The following is a 19,979-nucleotide window of genomic DNA, read 5'->3' on the forward strand; positions in this document are numbered from 1 at the left end:
GCCTGCTGCTACTATGCCGCATTAGCTCGCTTGATCTCCATCTACTCCGTACTAAACTTCGGAATCGTATCATTTCTAGCAGTCAAGCTTTGGGACTGAGTGGTTTCTGTTCCCATGAATACGAGAACGGACGGAAGTCGTTAACCCCGAATGTCCGTAACGGAAGATGGAAGCCCGCCCTCCGTGAGTTTTGCTTGAACTCGGGCGGTGCTTCGCTTTCCATTGCTGTGACTCCCGAGCTGTTGGCCTTGGCAAGTCTGGCTCTACGTACTTCTCTCTTTGTCCATTCGGTTCTCTCTCACCTCTCATCCCCCCGCTCTCTTCCTCCCCCGACAGGGTTCACTATTGACTCTGACCGGTACAGACTTTTGAACAAAGGTCAGAGGCTCAGTCATCCCAGGACTTGCTGGTTTGAATCACTATCACATGTCACACAAGGTGGATCAGCGAAATTTATGCAATTGCTACTCGTCGACTCCTTCGGCCTGGTCCCGGAACACTTCACTGCCAATCATCATAGTTATACATTCAAGAGCGGCGATCTCATCGTTATATAGTAGTGTAAATACAGGTCTCCATCAGGAGCCGGGGCCAAAGGATGTCTCCCTGGCTTTCGAAAATTCCCACCAACGCCTCGCTATGCGCACCCAAAGAAGAAACTCTTGTACAATGGTCGATATATAGTCCTATCAACCCGTTCTCTTTTCGGCACGGAAATGCCCGACTTAAGGCGTGCCGGCCTGAAAGGAGAAAATTTTAAAGCTGCTTGTCGAGGAACTCCTTGGCCTCGTTGATCTTGGTGGCCAGGTAGGGGCTGCCGCCACGGTCGGGGTGGTTGAGCAGCATAAGCTGACGGTGCTTCTTGCGAACCTTATCCTTGTTCAAAGTGCGTTCCCTATTCATTATGTTAGACACTGCCACCGCGCTTCGAAGACGAATGTGATTGTATGGGGAAAACTGTGACGTACGGGAGTTCCAGGATCAGGGACGCTTCGCGACGGTTCATCCGAGGTTCAAATCCACTGTATCTCAATTAGCGCTCCATCGTCGTCGACCATAATGATCATGTTAGCTCACCCTTTGTAAAACGCCTTGCCCGCGGCGCTCATGCCGCCTCTAGAACGTTGCAGAGCGACATAGCCTGCGCGACCCTGACCGAGGAAGGAGAGGTTAGCGCTCTGACGATCTATGATCAGAGATCGGCTTCAAACTTACCAAGAAGGCAGCGGTAGCAATACCAACACCGTAGAGAAAAGCAGACATCTTGCAGCAGTAAGGAATCTGGCTTGAGAAATGAGATGGGGTGGGGAGGCGCAAAAGGGATCTTGAAGATGTGACGTTGGGGGAGGAGAGGCGGCAGGCCGGCCAGATAAAAAATCGGAGCAGCGCCGCATCCCCCGTTCGGGTTTAGTGCCGGCTGCTCCACGCTTCAATTTTTTGAATGGCGGTTCCTGTCCTGAACATCGGATATCTTCTTAACACGACGGTGAGATCGAGAAAGTCTGCTACGGCTCCTGTTTCTCATTTTCCCGGCGGTCACCTGCGATAGCATCTTCCTTATCATCATTTGACTGCCGTTTTCTGGGCCTACTACGCCACAAAATAGCCCACCATGAGGTGAGTTTATCAGAACCGTCGTTATCGCTCTTGCTGGGATTATTTTTTCTGACGAAGCACCTTGATAGAGTCGAAACCTGCCACTTCTGTTCTCGCCCGGTCTACCCTAGCAAGGGTATCCAGTTCGTTCGCAACGATGCTAAGGCCTTCCGATTCTGCAGAAGCAAATGATAAGTCCCCCCCCCTCACGCTTTCATTGTAACTTCCCAGGACGAAACTGACATCCCCTTTACCCATCAGAACTTCAAGGCTAAGCGACAACCTAGACGTGTGAAGTGGACCAAGGTCGGTCGTGCCGCCAAGGGCAAGGAGATGATCGTCGACTCGTCCCTCGTCCTGTCCCAGTTCGCCAAGAAGCGCAACGTCCCCGTCAAGTACGACAGAAACCTGGTCGCCGCCACCATCAAGGCCATGGAGAGAGTGGAGGAGATCCGGCAGCGCAGAGAGCGGGTGTTCACCAAGCGTCGGTTGGCGGGCAAGCTTGCGCGGGACCGCAAGCGCGAGGAGGATCGCAAGGTGGTGGCCTCGGGCGAGCACCTCATCCGCAAGGAGCTCCGCGAGCGCGAGGAGGGCCACCTGGCCGCTCTGGAGACGGGCAAGACCAGACTGCACGGCGAGGAGCGCATCAGACAAGGGAAGAAGACCAGAGTCTTGGTGGATGGCACTACGCAGGAGGAAATGGATCTCGACTAAAGGGTCTTCTTCGGTTCTTACGTTTCTTTCTCTCCGGCTGTCCGGTCGGGCGCGATACCTTGAGGTTATGAATGGAGTTGGGTTTTGTTCAATGTTCCAAGCTTTTGTCTTATCAAAAAGTATCCCAGTGGTTTTCTCTATTGTCATGAGCTTTCATCTCCATTGTCACTATTTCTTTCGCTGTCAGTATATGGGCCTAATCATATAGAGATACTGATAAATATATCGACTTGTTCAGCAGCGATGGTCTCTTAAGTATCGGAGGCTGTTCCTCGTAAAGCGTGTGGATTTGCTGCGGGCTCGTTGCGCTCATTGTAAATGTCCTAAACCTTATCTGGATTTTCAATCCCGAATCATAAAAGGCATGTTCCAACACGATTTAATCCTAAAAGAAGCATTCAGAGCAAGCGATAATACTCTCAGTCACAGCACTGCAATGTCTACTATTCCTTAAGCTCCACCGGATTAGGCCATCATCAATGACGGAGCGCACCAAATCTCTTAAATCTGGCCGCTTGCTCATCACTAATGCAGACAGGCGGTGGGACGGCCGATGAGTCAGCCAGCCCAACGGAACGGCGAAAAGTGACCGAGCGAGGATGACCTCTTCGGCGGGAAGACGATCGTTCCGGAACGAAACCAGCTCCATTCAAAGAGCTTCCCCTCTCCCTCCTCTCACACCCCTCCCCGCCACCCTCTTTTTTCTTTTCTTGACCTTCTTGCTATTCAAAATTGAGCCTTGTATGGCATTTATTGGTCTTCCTGTGCCATTGAGACCCGAATAGAGAGAGCACCACCCACACGCCCTCCTCTCGCGCCACCCTCTAGAAACCTGTCGCCCTCCCGGGCCCATCGAAACACCATCCCCCTCCTCCCATTTCACCCTCCAAAAAACCATGGCCTCCCTGCTTCGACGGCCAGGCAATATTGCCCGGTACTCGAGGAGAGTCGCCGACAGCGTCTTCCGCGCCGGGCCGTTAGCGGTGCATGCCCCCCAATCCCGAGTTTCCGCGCTGGTCCTCGCGCAACGAGCGCGCACATATTCCACGCAAACGCCCGGCGACGACGGCTCGAAGCCTCCGCAGAACGACAAGACCAACGGGTCTAACCAGAAGCAGGCCGCGAATGGCCGGTCTGGCGATGGCAATCAGAGCTTGCCCGACTATCTGATCACACCGAAGGACTCACAGCTACTCGACAAGTACATGGGAATCATAGAGGAACGGATGGGAAAACACGGCCCTTTGGAGTCGTTTAAAGATGTGTTGGGGGAAATTAAAGAGGTCTGTCGGGTTTGCGGGTTGAATCCAACTCTCCGATCCTACATGCAGGATACCGTGGACGGGAAGGATCCGTCAATGGTAGATTTTTTGAAGTTCGCCAAGGACGTGAAAAAGCTTTCCTCGATGCATGATAGCTATTTAAGGCTGAAAGCGCAAAGGAAATCGAACTCGGCCATTGATGATCACCAAGGCGGGGTTCGGGAAGACAAGCAGGCTGCAGGCTTCTATAAGCCCGAGGCAGGAAAGGCCCAGGAAAATGCCCAGGACCAACCAAACGGCCGCAAGACCGACTCGAAGGCACAGAAGCAGAAAAATGACCAAGGACAACAGAAAGACGGCAAAGGACAGCAACCCAACGGACAGCCACCCAACATCAACGACTTGAAGCTCGATCTTCCGTCGACTATAATCGGCTCTCTCATCTTCTTCTGGCTGTGGCGAAGCATGTTCCCCGAAGACAATAAAAAGGACATCACTTGGCAGGAGTTCAGAGCGGATTTCCTTGACAAGGGCTTGGTGGAGAAGCTGGTTGTGATCAACAACAACCGAGTGCGGATTTATCTGAACCGTGAGGCGGTCGCCAGCGTTTATCCCGGATCACCTGCCACGTCTCCTACCTTCTTCTATTACTTCACCATTGGCTCTGTCGACAGCTTCGAGCGGAAACTTGATATGGCACAAGCAGAACTCGGAATTCCGAGCGCGGAGCGTATCCCTGTTCAATATACTGATGAGTTCCCACTGTTCTCTGCTCTTCTGTCCTTTGGCCCTACGCTCCTTTTCCTCGGCGGTATCTACTTCCTCTCGAGACGTGCAGGCGGCGGAGCTGGCCAGAGCGGGATCTTTGGCATTGGCAAAAGTCGTGCTAAACGCTTCAACCACGAGTCGGATGTTAAGATCAAGTTCTCTGATGTGGCTGGTATGGACGAAGCTAAAGTGGAGATCATGGAGTTCGTCAGTTTCCTGAAGAACCCCAAGAGGTTCCAGAGACTGGGAGCCAAGATCCCTCGCGGTGCTATCCTGTCGGGTCCTCCCGGTACCGGTAAGACTCTGCTTGCTAAGGCTACCGCCGGTGAGTCCGGTGTCCCCTTTTTCAGCGTCAGTGGCTCTGAATTTGTCGAAATGTTTGTTGGTGTCGGCGCTTCCCGTGTGCGCGACCTCTTCGCCAATGCCCGCAAAAACACTCCCTGCATCATTTTCATTGATGAGATTGACGCTATTGGTAAATCGAGATCCAAGAACCAGATGGGTGGTGGAAATGATGAGCGCGAGAGCACTCTGAACCAGATTCTCACCGAGATGGATGGTTTCAATACCTCCGAACAAGTGGTTGTCTTGGCTGGTACGAACCGACCCGACATTCTCGACAAGGCTTTGATGCGTCCCGGTCGATTCGACCGGCATATCTCCATTGATAGGCCTACCATGGATGGCCGCAAGCAAATTTTCGCCGTTTACCTGAAGAGAATTGTGACCAAGGAGGATATCGAGTACCTGAAGGGTCGACTTGCTGCCTTGACCCCCGGATTTGCTGGTGCCGATATTGCCAACTGCGTGAACGAGGCGGCACTCGTTGGTATGTTCCCTGCATCTTGCCTTTTCAATCCGCAATGCTAATTTCTGGATTCACAGCGGCTCGTGACAATGCGGATAGCATCACCATGAACCACTTCGAGCGGGCGATCGAGCGTGTAATTGGTGGCTTGGAGAAGAAATCGCTAGTACTATCTCCCGAGGAGAAGCGGACGGTTGCATACCATGAGGCTGGCCACGCTATCTGTGGCTGGTACTTCCGTTGGGCAGATCCTCTTCTGAAGGTTTCTATCATCCCCCGTGGCCAAGGAGCTTTAGGCTACGCACAGTACCTGCCCTCCAACGGCGACACCTACCTAATGACACAGAGGCAAATGATGGACCGCATGGCTATGACGCTGGGTGGCCGTGTCAGCGAGGAGATGCACTTCGATACCGTCACAAGTGGCGCCAGTGATGACTTTAACAAGGTTACCCGGATGGCCTCGGCCATGGTGACCAAGTTTGGCATGTCTCCTACGCTTCGTTATATTCACTACGAGGAGGATCCTCAATCGCAGATGCACAAGCCTTTCTCCGAACATACAGCGAAAACTATTGATACGGAGGTGCAGCGTATCATCAGCCAGGCTCATCAGCAATGCCGCGATCTCCTCGAGGCGAAGAAGAAGGAAGTCGGCATTGTGGCCGAGGAACTTCTTAGTAAAGAAGTTCTGAGTCGAGACGATATGATCCGTCTCTTGGGACCCCGGGAATGGCCTGAATCTGGCGAATTCGCCAAGTACTTCGACGGTCGCCAAGGCGCCACGATTGCTCCCCCGGAACCGACAGAGACAGACAGCACCCAAGGCAAGGATGGACGCGACTCCACGCCAATTCCCCCATCGTCATAGACTCCGACATCGCCATCGCTTACCCTTTACTATCATTGGTTCTTCATCATGTTGTAAACGTTTATCGTCATTTTATTTGTGTGTCTATCGGAGCAGGGATTACTTTTTACGGTTGATGAGGGGAACTTACATCGCTTTTCTTCTTTCTATCTCCTCCATTTTGTTTAGGTCCTGTATTTATTCGTCGTGTTTTCCCAGTCACGGAGCATCTCCTTTCAATCTTCTCTCATACCATCGCTGGAGGAACCCAGTGCGTTCCAGACTCCTGATTCTACCTCCTGCGTCGACGCGGTCGGCCACACCCCTTAAATACTAAGATTCATGCTTTCTTTTCTTCGTGCCCTTCCCTCCCCACTATCCAACCTTCCTCCATCATCGTCGTCTAGTATCTACTCAGCTCTCTCTCGGTATCTTCTCCCCTTCTTCAGGTGACCCGGTGAATGTCCTCCCGTCGCAGGATGAGACCGGGTCTCATGTATCATTCATCGTGTATGTATATTAGGTAGTTAGTCACAGTGGTGTTTCGTTTCGATACAAATTTGATTAGTGATAGATATCTCCGTTTGGCATCCAGGGACCGTCAGAATACGAAGCCTGGGTGTCGACGGGATTGACACGGTTGTGCGTGGTATATATTCCCACTTCCGTGGGCTTTTCACATTGACAATGATAGACGTAATACTACGCTAGCTACGGATGGCCATTTGGCCATTGTGGAATTAATTTATCGGACATCAATTCGCCGCCGCTAAGCAACGTCTCTGAGAGACCGCTTGGGCTCCTTAACATGTTGACTGACTCTGAATTTAATAACGACTGTATAAATAACGGGCAATCCCATAAAATGGCGCTGATGCTGAGTTTTGTTGACGGGATAGCTATTCAGCCGGAGCGGATAGTCACATGATGCACAATTCTCTTTGCCCGCAGCCTTTTAGCACCACGAACTTTATGTATAGTCTCCATCAACATGTTTAGTCCAGAAATCCTGGGTTTATCAGATACTTTATAGAGATCCACCGTCTCTAAGCGTTATTCACCTGACAGTTTGTTCGCAAGAGGATTTTCACAAGAAGCTCCCTGCAGGGCATTCCACAGGCCTGATTTAAAACCTGGATATCCTCTTCAAGGTCGAAGTTGGTTTCCACGAGGGTGGAATTGGTATCTGACTCAGATAGAGATTCGTCGACGAGGCGGCGCCATGCATCTCCCAGGTTTCTGATGGCTTTAATGTAGCGTTGCGACTGCGGCTGGCGGGATAATACGGCCAGTGGCCCGAGGAGGTCGGCGGGCATGATTGCGTACTGCGCAGCTGGAAGAGGTGTTCTCTTTACGGAATGGGCTGGTTGATGAGGCTGCTGAAGAAGAGAGGTCGAGGTAGGACAGAGCGCGTGCTTGCACTATCGTGCGTATAGCCCCTCATCTAAGCGATTAGCTTGACTCACTAAGGATTGGTTAGTAAGCCTAGCCAGGTACATACATGTATACAGTAGCATTGTAATGAGCTGACGCTAATTACCCTGATGATAGACAGGAGGGAAGAAGCCTTGTAACTCTCTTCGATTGGGAAAATTGTCTCTACTTTTGGCAAGCCACTGTTTCGCAGGTTTATGCCCCCGTGAGTCCTAGCATTCGGCTGGAGCAGCAAAGAAGCTCGGCACTACTTCTGCCATGTCTTTGGCCTTTCAAAGGCTCTGCTGAGAGACGTTGATCTGTCATTAACAACCCTTCACACCCTATCTATATACCTTTATATACTTTACCTAACATGATTTGGCCAGACCCGTGTGCAGTAGGTAACGGCCAAGGAGCAGAAGAGGCTCAGGAGAAGGGAGGGAAAGGAGGCGGGTTAGGAAGACCAAATGCGTCTTTTTCAAGACAGGAAGAGAGCGACCGTGGTGACTAAGATGATACCGCCGGTTTCATATTCCCACGGGTTTATTTAAGGGTGTGGCTAAAACAGTGAATTGGCTGGATCATGTTAATAGGAGCTGGATGTCTGGCCAGGAGAATGCGAAGTGGGATCGCCTTATCTGAGGCCTTTTGCACAGCCCCAAACACCGTCAAAAGCCTTGAATCCGACCATGATCATGTGTCGCAGGGGCTACTTGGTGTAGGACCCAATGAGCTGAGAGAAATATCAATCCAAGACAGCGGAGCGTGTTCGTCTTGGCAGGTGATCTCTCCTCCATCCCGTGTTTCGGGGCTTTGATGATCACGTGTCTCAGCACGAGAGCCAGGTCTGCGACAACAGAGGAGAAGAACCGAGACACGGAGCGAAAAACACGAAGAGGACAAAGAAAGCAAGATACTTTACTAAGACAGATATCAAGCGAAGTGCGGCGAAAGGAGGCTCCTTTCCCTCATAACCACATCAAATATCTTCGGCTCTCCGTGTATCGCAGGGTCGGCAAGACGCTGGCGCTGCACATGAGAACTAGCACAGACTCTATATCCAACTGCGCTTGCCGATGTTTACGCCGTTGTGAGTTGTTACTCCGATCGTCAAAAAGTTCTACGGGTAGTGATACAGTCAAGAGGCTTACGCCACAAACTATGTCTGATGCTGAAAGGATATCCAGAGACAAGACCAATATCCCGCCGATTTCACTTCTTGTAGAGCAATGGTCTGCTATATAGCGGTGAAGAAAACATCTCCAGTCACGGAACAAAGAGTTGCATGCCCATCCTGCCTTGTGGACGGTACCCACGAGCATAACATATAAGGGAGCCAGCGATCCAGCACTGTCAAACCACATTACACTTCAACCTTTCACAAACACCGCACCAGCCGGCTTTCGCTGAGCTCTCTTGCACCTGCCCTATCCTGACATCTATCTCCTCTTCACCATCCGCCTTGCTGTGTCTCTCCATCTTACTCAGAGACGTCCCTCCACCCCTGGCTGAACCTCGACCCTCATATCGAAACTGCCCCGTGTCAAACTCGCTCAGCGCCGTCGCCACCGCAGCGATGAGTTGGGGCTCGAATCCGTTGGGCCTACGAGAACAGTTTGGCGTCAACGGGTTCGTCAGCTCTGGTCAAACACGTCCGGCCAGCCCTTAGTAGCACACCGACTGCACCTCGGAGAGGTCATCACTCCAGGATTTCCAGTCCGATCCCAGACTGATGACCTCGTCGTCAGTCAACCCGCGACGGGCATTGGCGGCTTCTTCGAACTCGTCAGGGGTCCGGACCCCTCCCCCTAAGGCGAGCTCGAAGATATCCAAGATCGCCGAGTCCGGGTCGGTGACTACCCCGTAGATCGTACTGCCCAGGGCGCCCGCGTCCCCAATGAGCGACATCATGTCGGCCAGCTGCTCCAACCCGTCCGAAATGAGCCGGACCTCTCCCAAGAAGGGGACAATCATGAGGAAGCCAAAGATGATCTCCTCGATCATGGCCTTCTTCTCCTCCGCCGACGCCTTGTCGGCGACCTCGACCACCACGCCCATGTTGGCTACGGCCTGCGCCAGCGTGAAGACGACCGTCGAGATGGTGAGGAGCACGTTCTCCATGCTGCCTCCGTAGGCGCCCGTCGCCGCCAGGATCTGGGTTAGGAGAATCGTCTCGGTGAGATTCTGGATCCCCGGCAGTGCATCCTCGATGATCGTCTGCGGGTTGGTCACGTTGATGGTGTCCGCCGGCAGAGGGTAGCCCTTCAGCACGCCCCGGTTGGGCTGGCAGGTCTTGCCGGACCCCACGCCGCAGCTCGACCCGACGTCCTCGTCCCCGAACTGAACCCAGTCCTCCTGGATCCCGGTAGTAGCGCTGAGGTTGGCCCAGAAGGCGGTGGCGTTGACGAGGTTGTAGTAGATCTCGTAGCCGTTGTAGACCTGCTCCGAGTCGAACGGACAGCTGGTCGTGGATGTGTTGACGCCGCCGTCGCTAAAGGTACACGTGAAGAAAGCATTACCCGCTCCTCCGGGGTTCATGTACGCCGTCAGCGCGCCCGGAACCTCCTCGCGGATGTATTTCTGGTACTCGGTGAACTTGCCGCCGTAGTTGGAGAGGATGTCCGTGTAGTTGGCCATCGTCGCGTTGAGCATATCGGCAAGAATGCCCAGGGCATAGTAGTTCACACAGAAGTCCTCCAGGGAGCTTGAGGAAGAGCTCAGGCTTGCAAAGCTGTCGAATGTCAGGGTGTAATCGCAGGTTTCGATGTCCTGCAGGCAGCTGGAAGTGGAGTCGACGGATTCATCATCATCCGTGCAAACCAAGTCGCTGGCATCGTCCCCGCCGACGTCATCCGAGCAGACGGGTGACGGGCAGTAGCCTCGCTCGCAGGCAAAGTCACACAGGCCTCTATCTGGGTAAACATCCGTGGTGTAACCATAGATGGTCGTATTTGCGGCCGGCGGCACATTCAGCGGACCGGTGGCGGTGCACGTGCAGTTGTGGATTGGACAGAAGCCGTAGCCACAGCCATAGCTACATAGACCCGCCAGGTCACCCGTTCCTTCTCCAGCAGTACAGGTGCTCGGAGTGAAGGGCGACACCGTCGACGTAGTAAGAGGGACTTGGGTCGTGGTACAGGCTGACGGAGGACAGTATCCGTAGTTGCATGAGAAAGCACAGAGACCTGTGTAGTCGGCCGTCATCCCAGCAGCTGGGTAGCCAACTACCCCCAAGCTCTTTGGTAAATCCGCCTGAGGGCCCATCTTTTGGCATAGGCAGGCGCCGACGGGGCAGTACCCCAGCTTGCAAGCAAAGGCGCAAAGGCCTTCGAAGTTACCTACCCCCCAGCCCTGGACGCAGACCTGGTCCGCGAGTGAATAAGTCGGGGTGGCTGAGGTCAGGGTAGGCGCCATAGCACTGCCTACCCAGGCGTTCCAGTTCTCAATGTCGCTGGATGCGGCACAGCCGGTGACAATATCTGGGCCTGTAAAGCTCGCAATGATAGCACCGTCTCGACTGATAGCCACCTCCACGGTTCCCGCCTGAACCGAGAATGCCGCACTGCCATGGTAGAGACCTGCACCTCCACTTGGAGTGCTGTTCCACGCCGCCTCCAAAGCAACATCCCCGACTGTTACGGAGACGTCTGCTGACGAACCCAGTAGGGCGGAAAAGATTACCCGGTCTTGAGGAATCTCGTACGGCCAATACTCCAGCTGCAGCTCGCTGGCAGTATTACCGGTGGTCCCGCCGTCCGAGGCGCAGCTCCCACGAACATTCAGTCGATACCATGCTTGAACACCTTCTTGCGTGATAGTCGAGATATTGTTTTTGTAGATATCGATAAGCCAGGGGAGAAAAGCTCGCCAGCCATCATGGGGCATATTCAATGCATAGTTGTACGGGGATTCACCGGTCCCAAACGCAGTATACATGGATTCCGCCAACGGAGAATCACTGTCCTGGATCGGGCTAATATAATGAGACTCCCCAAAACCATTCCAGGAAATAATCTCAATAAAGTCAGGCGCCAAATACATGGCCTGGACCCAACGATCATACCAAAGATCACCACCACGCCACGGCCAGTTCTTGTCGTATCCGGGCATGTTCGTGAAAAACCACGGAGATACCGGCATCATGTACGATTTACCATCCAGGAAGTCGATATAAGAAGCATCCACATAGGTGTTCATGTCACTTGGGCCGTACGGCCATGCCGCCCAACTAAACAGACCGTCGGCCACTCCACTGCCTAGATTCACGGCAACGTCCGCTCCAACAGAGGACCAGTCAGGGAGAAAGAAACACCCGGTCTGTTCCTTGATATCAATCCAATCGTCTGCATTGTCGGGGCCTTCAAAGGTAGAGACAAAGGGCTTCGACTCATGACGCCAGTATGCTCCGTCAGAGGTGTAAGTCTGCAGCATAGTGAGTACATCAGCCTTAGCCCATGGCCCGTTGCCTGCGTAATCAAACGAGAAGAAGAGCGACAGCCCGGTATTGCTAGCGGCAGCGAAGGCGTTCTCGAGTGATTGAGTATTTGTGGCGTCGCCCACGGCCATATTCATGGCGAATGCATCGATCTTAGCGTCGAGCGCAAGTGTCATCTCATTTTCCCAATCACTAACTGTGTAGTTCAGGGTATTGGACACCTTTTCGGCCTGTTAGTGCGAAACCTTTCTGCCAGACTGTCAAACTAAGAGACCTACCATGAAATGGGCGAAAACTGCCCGACAATGGGCTCGGGTGGCCAAGAGGACGAGCGACAGAATCACTGGGAGGAAAGACCCCATGGTGATAGAGGCAACTGTCTGCCAGGCTAGCCTGTGCACAAAACAAAGTCTGAAAGAGAGGGAAAGGTTTCAGTCAAGGACAAGAAGTAGATTTTAGTGAACGAATGAAACTTCTTGGTATGTAAACGAATGAATCGGGAGTTAGAGAAGCGAGCGTTAGGTAGGTGAGATAAGTGATTCTGTCATAACATGGCTTCGGCAAGAGATTTCTAGCATTTACTTATAGATAGATCAAGTCTGTCTCTTATGGTCGGGCTCTACGGAAAACCCCGACAGGCATAGCATTACCATCATTGATCTTTTTTAGACGATGGCGAGTGAGGACTAGCTAGATAGGCCTTTGGGCTCGCGACATGAGGGAATATTTGCCATGAGTCCGTCGGTCCACAATGAATTCCCCACCACGAGTGTTGCAGTCGATAGTCTATGTTCTAGTACCATGACCCAAGAGTCAAGACAATTTTCCTATCCAGCGATGACCTCGGAGATTATACTGTGCTAATGCCACAATTCAACAAACACCCCCTGAATAGTCACTCTGGTAGTCCCCTACGGGACTAGTTTTACCATGCCCGACACGATATACCTAAATGAGATAAAGGGGCCATGTATCTCAGCATTGAAGCACCGGAGGGCCCTGAACAGCACAAGATGAGGTTGTCTCACTCTACCTTTCTGGGTCTCTTTGCTCTCACTGCGACTACGATCGCAAGTACCGCTTGTCTAGATAACTCCGTCCATGATACCATCGCCTTCTTCAGTGGAACCGCTCTGACGTTCGGCTCCAACTATACCAATGCAGCAGACTGTGGCCACAAATGCTCGACACTTCCTGCATGTCGAACCTGGCTCTTCACCAGTGGTGGGCAGTGTGAACTTTTTCGCCACTCTCCGGTCGCAGCAGCACCCAATCCCAATTTCACCTATGGTTTGTGCAGTCAGGGGAGCAGTCCTTCCCAGAGCGTTCGGCCTCCACCCATGCCATCTTCTTCCCATCTGATTCACCAGACCGCAACCTCTTCGCCCACTTCTAGTATGGTAGGTCTCTACATAATACATGAGTGGTTCTCCCAGCTCTGATTGCTCGTTTGTTGTGATTTCACTGACCCTTTCACTCGGCTCAGATCCCAGTTAATGCCGCTAGCAAACGGCATCTTCAATTCCACAAAGACGGTAGCCATCATCACCATCATTGAAAGACGAAGTCGAGGCAGAATCGCGAAGGGAGAGTTTGAGGTGGCAGGCGATGCTCGAGCTCAAGTTTCTGAATCTTTCCCCTGTTATTTCAGCGTTCTTGCCTCTCTGTGATACCTCGAAGTCCCACTTGTTGCTCTTGTCCTTTCTGTTATCCAGGCGACAGCTATTTTTAAACCCTCTCATTTACGTATGCTCAAAGCTCAAACAATATGTTAACGCTGATAATCATTCTGATATCTGACCAACTGTGATGCAGAGGAAAAGACCTAAAAAGACGTACTACGAAATGAGCATGAGTAAAAGATAATCTTGGATATGGAACAACGCCGGCCATTGCGCAACGGGCACCCAAATAGGCTAACCCGTTAGAGATTACCCCCTTTCCTTAGTAGTTTATGTACAGAACATCCTATATATTCTCGAAGTACGGCGGATGTATTCCTTCCTTCTTCAGTCCCCTCCACCCCCTCGGCTCAGCAGGGGACAGACATGCAATAACACAAAGCAGAACTCGGTCTCCAGCTACCAATTAACCAAATATGAGCGACCAAACAGAACGACCCTTGCAATTTGATAACACTGGCTCATGTCCACTTCGAGTGCCAGGATTCAGCGGAATTCCCCTGGACTATGAGTTCGATATCAACCAACGCTTTGCGCATGGAGCACGCGAGCATTACTCAAGAAGAGCCATCAGGCTCACCGCACCTGAGGTCCAGATGTTGCGACTCATGGAACGGATCACAGACATTCCGAACTGGGAATACGATGTGTTTGACGAACAAAATCTTGCCCAGTGGCGTGCACAGGCATCTTCATTTTACGCGAGCCTTGACTCGAACTCAGATCAGGACGTGGACATGGACCTGATCACGACGAAAGCATGGCTCTGGTGCGTGGCGGAACTGCAGGATAAGGCTAAGGGCTTCCGGGACACCGGATATGTCATCGTTCTCAATGCCGACTCCGGCGTAAGCAAGATCGACGACGAGGCTCTGGGGGATGATCTCCAAGAAGCACTCCGTCCGCTCTTGCCAACAAAGAAGGGTGGTGGCATTCGCAATTTAGTAGATCCGTCGCTTTACATGCTGGTCTATGGCCGGACAACAGTTCTCAGTCATGGTGGTCGGGTTGCTCTGCCTGCGGGGGACGGCTCAGCCTCCCAGTTCTATCCGCCTTCCACCGATCCCAGACTAGCCACGGCACCTGTGCAGGATCTCTCCAGGAGTAGAACGGCCCTGATTCCCCGAGAACTCTTTTATCTTCAGGATAATCTCAAGTTACAACAGGTTTCCTTTCGCTTCCAATGGCTACCTTGCGAGGTGGAGTTTGCGGAGCCGTCGGGGACGGCAGTACGGATCACCTCGTATATCAACAATCTCCACCCAAGCCATACCCAGGCCTATTCTGCAATCGAGAAACTCATTTCTTACGCAATAGGATCGTGGAATGAGGTCCTAGTCAAAGGCACTGGCGGGCGCATGCCTCGGCGCATCTATACCTATGGCGTCACAGACCGAGAAGAAGAATGTCTTATGGATGTAGAACCGCCGGAGGACATTCTCCCAGTCGTGTGGAATCAAGAGATTACTCGACGCGCATGGTCTTCTGAGCAATGGGAGAGTCACTGCGCCAAGGTGCGAGAGTATTTGACATTGCCTGATGTGGATCCCAAGTACCGTGTCTTCGAACACGAGCCCGGGGACCCCCCTGAGACGGAGGATCTTCTGGCTTGGATGACGCCGGAGATGTGGGCGTCCCCTGCACGCGTCGAGGAGATCATCCGGGCGAAGTTCATGCGACTGCATCGGTTCTCATACCCCGAGCCTGGGATTTCCTATACGTATGAAGACTGGAAAAGAGGCCAGACCGCGAACCCCATCTTCGGGCCATGGCCATGTGACCACGAGTTCGACTCGCCTCGAAATCACGACTACTATTCGGTGTCGCTCGAAGATCAGTTCCGCAAACAGGGGCTGCAGGTGATTGTTCAAGTCTTCAGCATGGATCTGACGCCCGAGGGCTGTGGTGATGATGGTGCCCATGCATACCTCGGAGATCCAGAGTTCCACGTGGACGGGATGCTCAACGAGCATATTGTCGCCACCGCACACTTCTGCTATAGCGCGGAGAACATCACAGAATCCCGCATCTCCTACCAACAACGGGACAGGTTGCACATATCCGGCCATCAACCGGACCCCTTCTGCATCTACAAAGTTTACGGAATCCCTCCCTCTCCGGGACCGGGCGAAGACACAAACGCTCTGCCGCTGCAAACCCTAGGGTCCGTCGCCGTCACTCAAGGTCGTTTTCTCATGTGGCCCAATGCCTTGCGATACAAGAGGCTTCCGTTCTCCTTGCTCGACCCGAGCCGCCCGGGCCATCAGCGGTGCGTCGTCTTGTGGCTGGTGGATCCCCACTATCGCATCTGCTCGACTCGGAATGTGCCCCCGCAGCAGCATGGTTGGTGGCGCAATGCGGTCTTGGCGAATTCCGCCACGACTCCGCTCTCGACTCTTCCCCAGGAGCTGATGGACATGGTCATGAAGAAAACAGGGCCTTGGCCGATGCAACTCTCCGAAGCTTTGCAGTACAAGGCAGACTCCGAGAAGGAGCGAGAGGAAGCCGTTCCGCACCAGCTTTCGCACATTCAAGCCTACGATTTCTGGTGGGAATTGAGTTAGTGCCGAGCAGGGGGTTTTACACCACAGAATGTTACCGTTCAGATCTTGGTGGTTTGCTTTTTCGCTTATTCGTCGTTAAAAAGTCTTAGGTGCCTATAACAACTTGGGTTTTGGTTGACATAGATTGTGTGAGGGATATTGTAACTTTCATAGGGCTCAGTACTTATCTGAGTGGACTTGAGTACCACGAAACTTCCACAAGCCTTTACAGACAATGGACAGAATTCGCAGTTTGAGTCCGATCTTCTAGACCCTTTTTCTTTCCCAATCTCACAAGAAGCACTCTTTCACCGAGTTGATACTTTCCATGAGACTGGGCAATGGAATCACCATACGACGCCTGATATGCCATGTTGGAAAGCCTGATGATCGCTCAGTGCCATAAATGATCAAATTTTGTACCTCTACTTGAATTAACTTGAAATAATCTTCGTTCTTCAGATCATCAATGTAAATAATAATATCTGGTCTGGTATAGCCTTTCCAAACATCTGCTTGCTGTCTCCACTTGTCTTCGGGTGAAATATTCCGATAAGTAATAGGTGAGTTTAGGCAGAGTAAATCAATTGATGTAAGCTGATAATGCGGAACAAGAGCCACAGGTTTACAGCAGTGCTTTTGTTGTTTCTGAAGGTGTTTCTCAATTTTGGTTATTGTCAGCTTCCAAGACGCGTTAGTCTAGTCACCCAGACACTGTAACTGCTGAGTATAATAAGAACAAATAACCGGATTCACCGGGCCTCTGAAGATATCAGACTTATAGTTATTGCCCAAAATATAATTAAGATAGGATATGATAAACTCCACAGCCTTAGGGCAATATTATTAATCAAAATTATTGCACCATGTCCGGTTTGCTCACAGCTGATAAGTAAATAAGTAATTTCTGATAGATAATCCAGCTTGACACGAAGCGATATTGTTGTTGAAATTATAGATTTGAATAAAGGAAAAGGCAAAGGAGATAGCTTTTTGTCTTATCAATCTATCCTAGCCATTATGGAGGAACGACGCAAGCTTCGATGGTGAATTTGTCTAAGTTCGCATTGAAATCTTCTCAAGTTAACCAAAGCATTTTCTGGTGATTCGTTCATTGTAACTTTAATCTATTCCAGGTCAGTAGACATTTTTATATCCAATTGGTAGAGATTCTAACATTTAGGAAGTTTTGACACTATATGCATCTGAAGAAGCTGAGGCCTGCGAATAGGCTTTAGGCTCTTAAAGATTCTATCGACCAAAGATTTGCGCTTGCGAAAGGTGGGCATCTGGATAGGAAATCAAAGAATTTTTATATTGTTCCAAACTCAGCAGACCTCACAAAAAGACAGCAGTAAGCCAGATTGTAGTATCTGTGCTCGAAAATCACAGACCACACTTATTTAGAATTGTATAAATAGAGCCGCGGTTCAAGACTCCTGTTACCTTAAATCTCTACTTTAAATTGTTATAATCTACAAAATAGCTTCTTCTACAGAGGACCCCCTGAAAGGTGACTTACCTATAACAGATTAAGGCAGATATAATTTAATATTTTTAATTGTATTTAGTATCGAATGATCAATCCACACCTGAGCCTATATTTGATGACACAGCCAGTATTAATACAATTTCTATAGCCTCACCGCGCTATAGCCCTGGGCTATCTCCTTCGTGCCAGAATAATAAGCATATTCATGAAAAATCTCATAGCGGCTATACTTGTGCTACTGACAAAACCTATATCAAGCCACTTGAGGCTGTTAAATCTTATAGATCTATATTTTTCGATCTTCGTTATTACTTAACAGGTACTATTATTCATGCTGTATTCTACTCAAGAAAAGGAGTAAATGGTAGAAAGGAATTTCTGGTTTACAGACTAAACGAAGCCAGATTTTGATTATGGATATAGCATTGGGATTCTGTTTATCAGAATCTTGGAAAACCTAGCTTACGCTTTGAATAGCTCAAAGAATGACTTTGACAGGGCTACATTCATGATCTTCATCCTTGCTTTGGAAAGAGATATAATCAAGCCAAATGTTATATTGTGTATACGAGCGTCAAAGGACTCAAAAGTCAAAGATTATCTAAAAGTATTTGACCGAGTCAGAAGCATGGCAGAGATAAATGAAGCAGATGTCTTCGGCTTACAGAAATCTTGTAGAAAGATAACGCAGTTGATACGGCAGGCATAGCAAGCACTCCACAGACGTAAGTACTATAGCGGTGACATTGAGCAATGAGTTAAGCCGCATTAGCCACGTAGCGTTCGTCCTCAAGCAGATTGCTAAGGCGGAAAGGTGACAAGGTGCTGATCTGTATTTCCACGCAGCAGATAGCCAAAGGGCAAAGGGCGCTTACCTAAATAGGAATGCTATACTTGTTTAAGTAATTCGCCGTCACCGCAGAATACGTAGTAATAGTTGGACAAATCAGGGATTTCTAGTACGGCTACTGGGAATGATTGGCACTGCATTCATATTTTGATACCTAAATCTGAATATTCTAAACACAGTATACTTAAGGTGCCTGATATCATGAATTATATACATATTTACTAGATATAAATTAAATTAGAATTATCCAGGATTATTCTAGCAATATTTAACTACCTTTAGAATAATAAAAAAAAGATATCTATATATTTTTTATATTAATTTAATAAATTTTATAATTACCTGTAACAGATTTATAAAATTATATATTAATATTAAATTTAATAAAATAAAATATTCTAAATATTTTATATTTAACTGGGTGGAAAATATAGATAATATTTATTTTTTTAAATATTATAATTTATAATATTAGAAAATACTATAAAATATAGAGCTAAATATAAATATAAAAAAAATAAAAATATTATATTATTAATTATTAATAAAGATAAAGATAATAATATATATTTATTTAATTATAATTTTAGCTAAAATTAAATTATTATTATAAATAACTATTAGATATAATAAGATAAAACTAGAATTTTTATAATTAGAGTAGCTAATAGCTAGATTAGGTTAGGTTAATAGGAATTTTTATATCTAACTATAGATTAATAATTAGATTAAAGAAATTTTTATACCTAATTATAATATAATTAAAAATAAAATAATTAATTATTTTAATTATTCTTAGTATTAAGATTTATTTATTATATTTTTTTTTAATTTTAATATAATTAAGATATATCTAGATTAAATAAAAATTAATTTAATTATTTTAATTATTATCTAAAAATATATAAAAATAAGTTTTTCAGAATAAAAAAAAATAATTAAAAAATATAATAATATCTTTTTTTTCTTTATTTATAAAAAAAATAAGGAAATCCTGGTAGTATTAATATAATTTAATTTTTTAAAATATTATTATTTTTATAATAAAAAATATAAAAAGAAATATATAATTATAATTTAATTTAGATTATATATTAAAAATCTAATAAATTATATAAAAAATATTATATTTTTATTATTAAAATAATAATTAAAAATTAGTATAATACCTCTAAACTATTATTAAATTTTTTTAAATAAATTTAATAAACTTATTATTTTCTTATTATTTATTAAAAAAAGTCTTAATTATTTATATATTAAATTAAAGATTATCTATATTATATTATATAATTAATTTATTTTAATAATTATATTATTTATAATTATTTAATTTAAATATTAAATAATATATTATATCTCTAATAAAAGATTTTATAAAAATTTTTTTTAAATTTTTTTTATATAAATATTTTCTTTATTTAAATTTATTATTTTTATTTAATATTTATATTTAAATCTTTAGAAAAAACTAGATATATTAAAACTATAAGATTTCTAGAAATTAAAATATAAATAATAAAATATTTATTAAAATATAGCTTATATCTTAATAAAATAATA

At 48.0% G+C, this 19,979-nt stretch overlaps 6 protein-coding genes across 6 annotated transcripts; 3 read left to right on the plus strand and 3 right to left on the minus strand.

Annotated features, from left to right (window-relative positions):
* Positions 1–506: 506 nt before the first annotated feature.
* Positions 507–1,331, minus strand: pam18 (putative mitochondrial DnaJ chaperone (Tim14)). Its single transcript, XM_025694342.1, has 4 exons — positions 1,216–1,331; positions 1,078–1,151; positions 969–1,022; positions 507–895 (listed from the first exon to the last, which is right to left on the minus strand). The coding sequence occupies exons 1-4, from the start codon at positions 1,261–1,263 to the stop codon at positions 757–759; spliced, it is 315 nt and encodes a 104-aa protein (XP_025545865.1). The 5' UTR covers positions 1,264–1,331; the 3' UTR covers positions 507–756.
* A 140-nt stretch (positions 1,332–1,471) lies between these two features.
* Positions 1,472–2,541, plus strand: BO97DRAFT_447367 (ribosomal eL24 family protein). Its single transcript, XM_025698769.1, has 3 exons — positions 1,472–1,617; positions 1,686–1,787; positions 1,851–2,541. Exons 1-3 carry the CDS (start codon positions 1,613–1,615, stop codon positions 2,308–2,310), a joined length of 567 nt encoding a protein of 188 aa, XP_025545866.1. The 5' UTR covers positions 1,472–1,612; the 3' UTR covers positions 2,311–2,541.
* A 665-nt stretch (positions 2,542–3,206) lies between these two features.
* Positions 3,207–6,019, plus strand: BO97DRAFT_429989 (ATP-dependent metallopeptidase FtsH/Yme1/Tma family protein; the record flags this gene model as incomplete). The annotated part of the gene is made up of 2 exons (XM_025697410.1): positions 3,207–5,169; positions 5,226–6,019. The coding sequence occupies 2 exons, from the start codon at positions 3,207–3,209 to the stop codon at positions 6,017–6,019; spliced, it is 2,757 nt and encodes a 918-aa protein (XP_025545867.1).
* A 1,025-nt stretch (positions 6,020–7,044) lies between these two features.
* On the minus strand, positions 7,045–7,378 carry BO97DRAFT_447369 (uncharacterized protein; the record flags this gene model as incomplete). Its single annotated transcript, XM_025698770.1, has 2 exons — positions 7,132–7,378; positions 7,045–7,059 (listed from the first exon to the last, which is right to left on the minus strand). Exons 1-2 carry the CDS (start codon positions 7,312–7,314, stop codon positions 7,045–7,047), a joined length of 198 nt encoding a protein of 65 aa, XP_025545868.1. The 5' UTR covers positions 7,315–7,378.
* A 1,330-nt stretch (positions 7,379–8,708) lies between these two features.
* Positions 8,709–12,211, minus strand: BO97DRAFT_466267 (glycoside hydrolase family 71 protein; the record flags this gene model as incomplete). Its single annotated transcript, XM_025699583.1, has 3 exons — positions 8,709–10,678; positions 10,772–12,070; positions 12,128–12,211. 3 exons carry the CDS (start codon positions 12,209–12,211, stop codon positions 9,080–9,082), a joined length of 2,982 nt encoding a protein of 993 aa, XP_025545869.1. The 3' UTR covers positions 8,709–9,079.
* A 651-nt stretch (positions 12,212–12,862) lies between these two features.
* Positions 12,863–16,095, plus strand: BO97DRAFT_474122 (DUF4246 domain-containing protein; the record flags this gene model as incomplete). The annotated part of the gene is made up of 2 exons (XM_025700295.1): positions 12,863–13,082; positions 14,009–16,095. 2 exons carry the CDS (start codon positions 12,863–12,865, stop codon positions 16,093–16,095), a joined length of 2,307 nt encoding a protein of 768 aa, XP_025545870.1.
* Positions 16,096–19,979: the final 3,884 nt, after the last annotated feature.

The sequence above is a fragment of the Aspergillus homomorphus genome, assembly GCF_003184865.1.
Source record: "Aspergillus homomorphus CBS 101889 unplaced genomic scaffold BO97scaffold_93, whole genome shotgun sequence".
Lineage (NCBI taxonomy): Eukaryota > Fungi > Ascomycota > Eurotiomycetes > Eurotiales > Aspergillaceae > Aspergillus > Aspergillus homomorphus.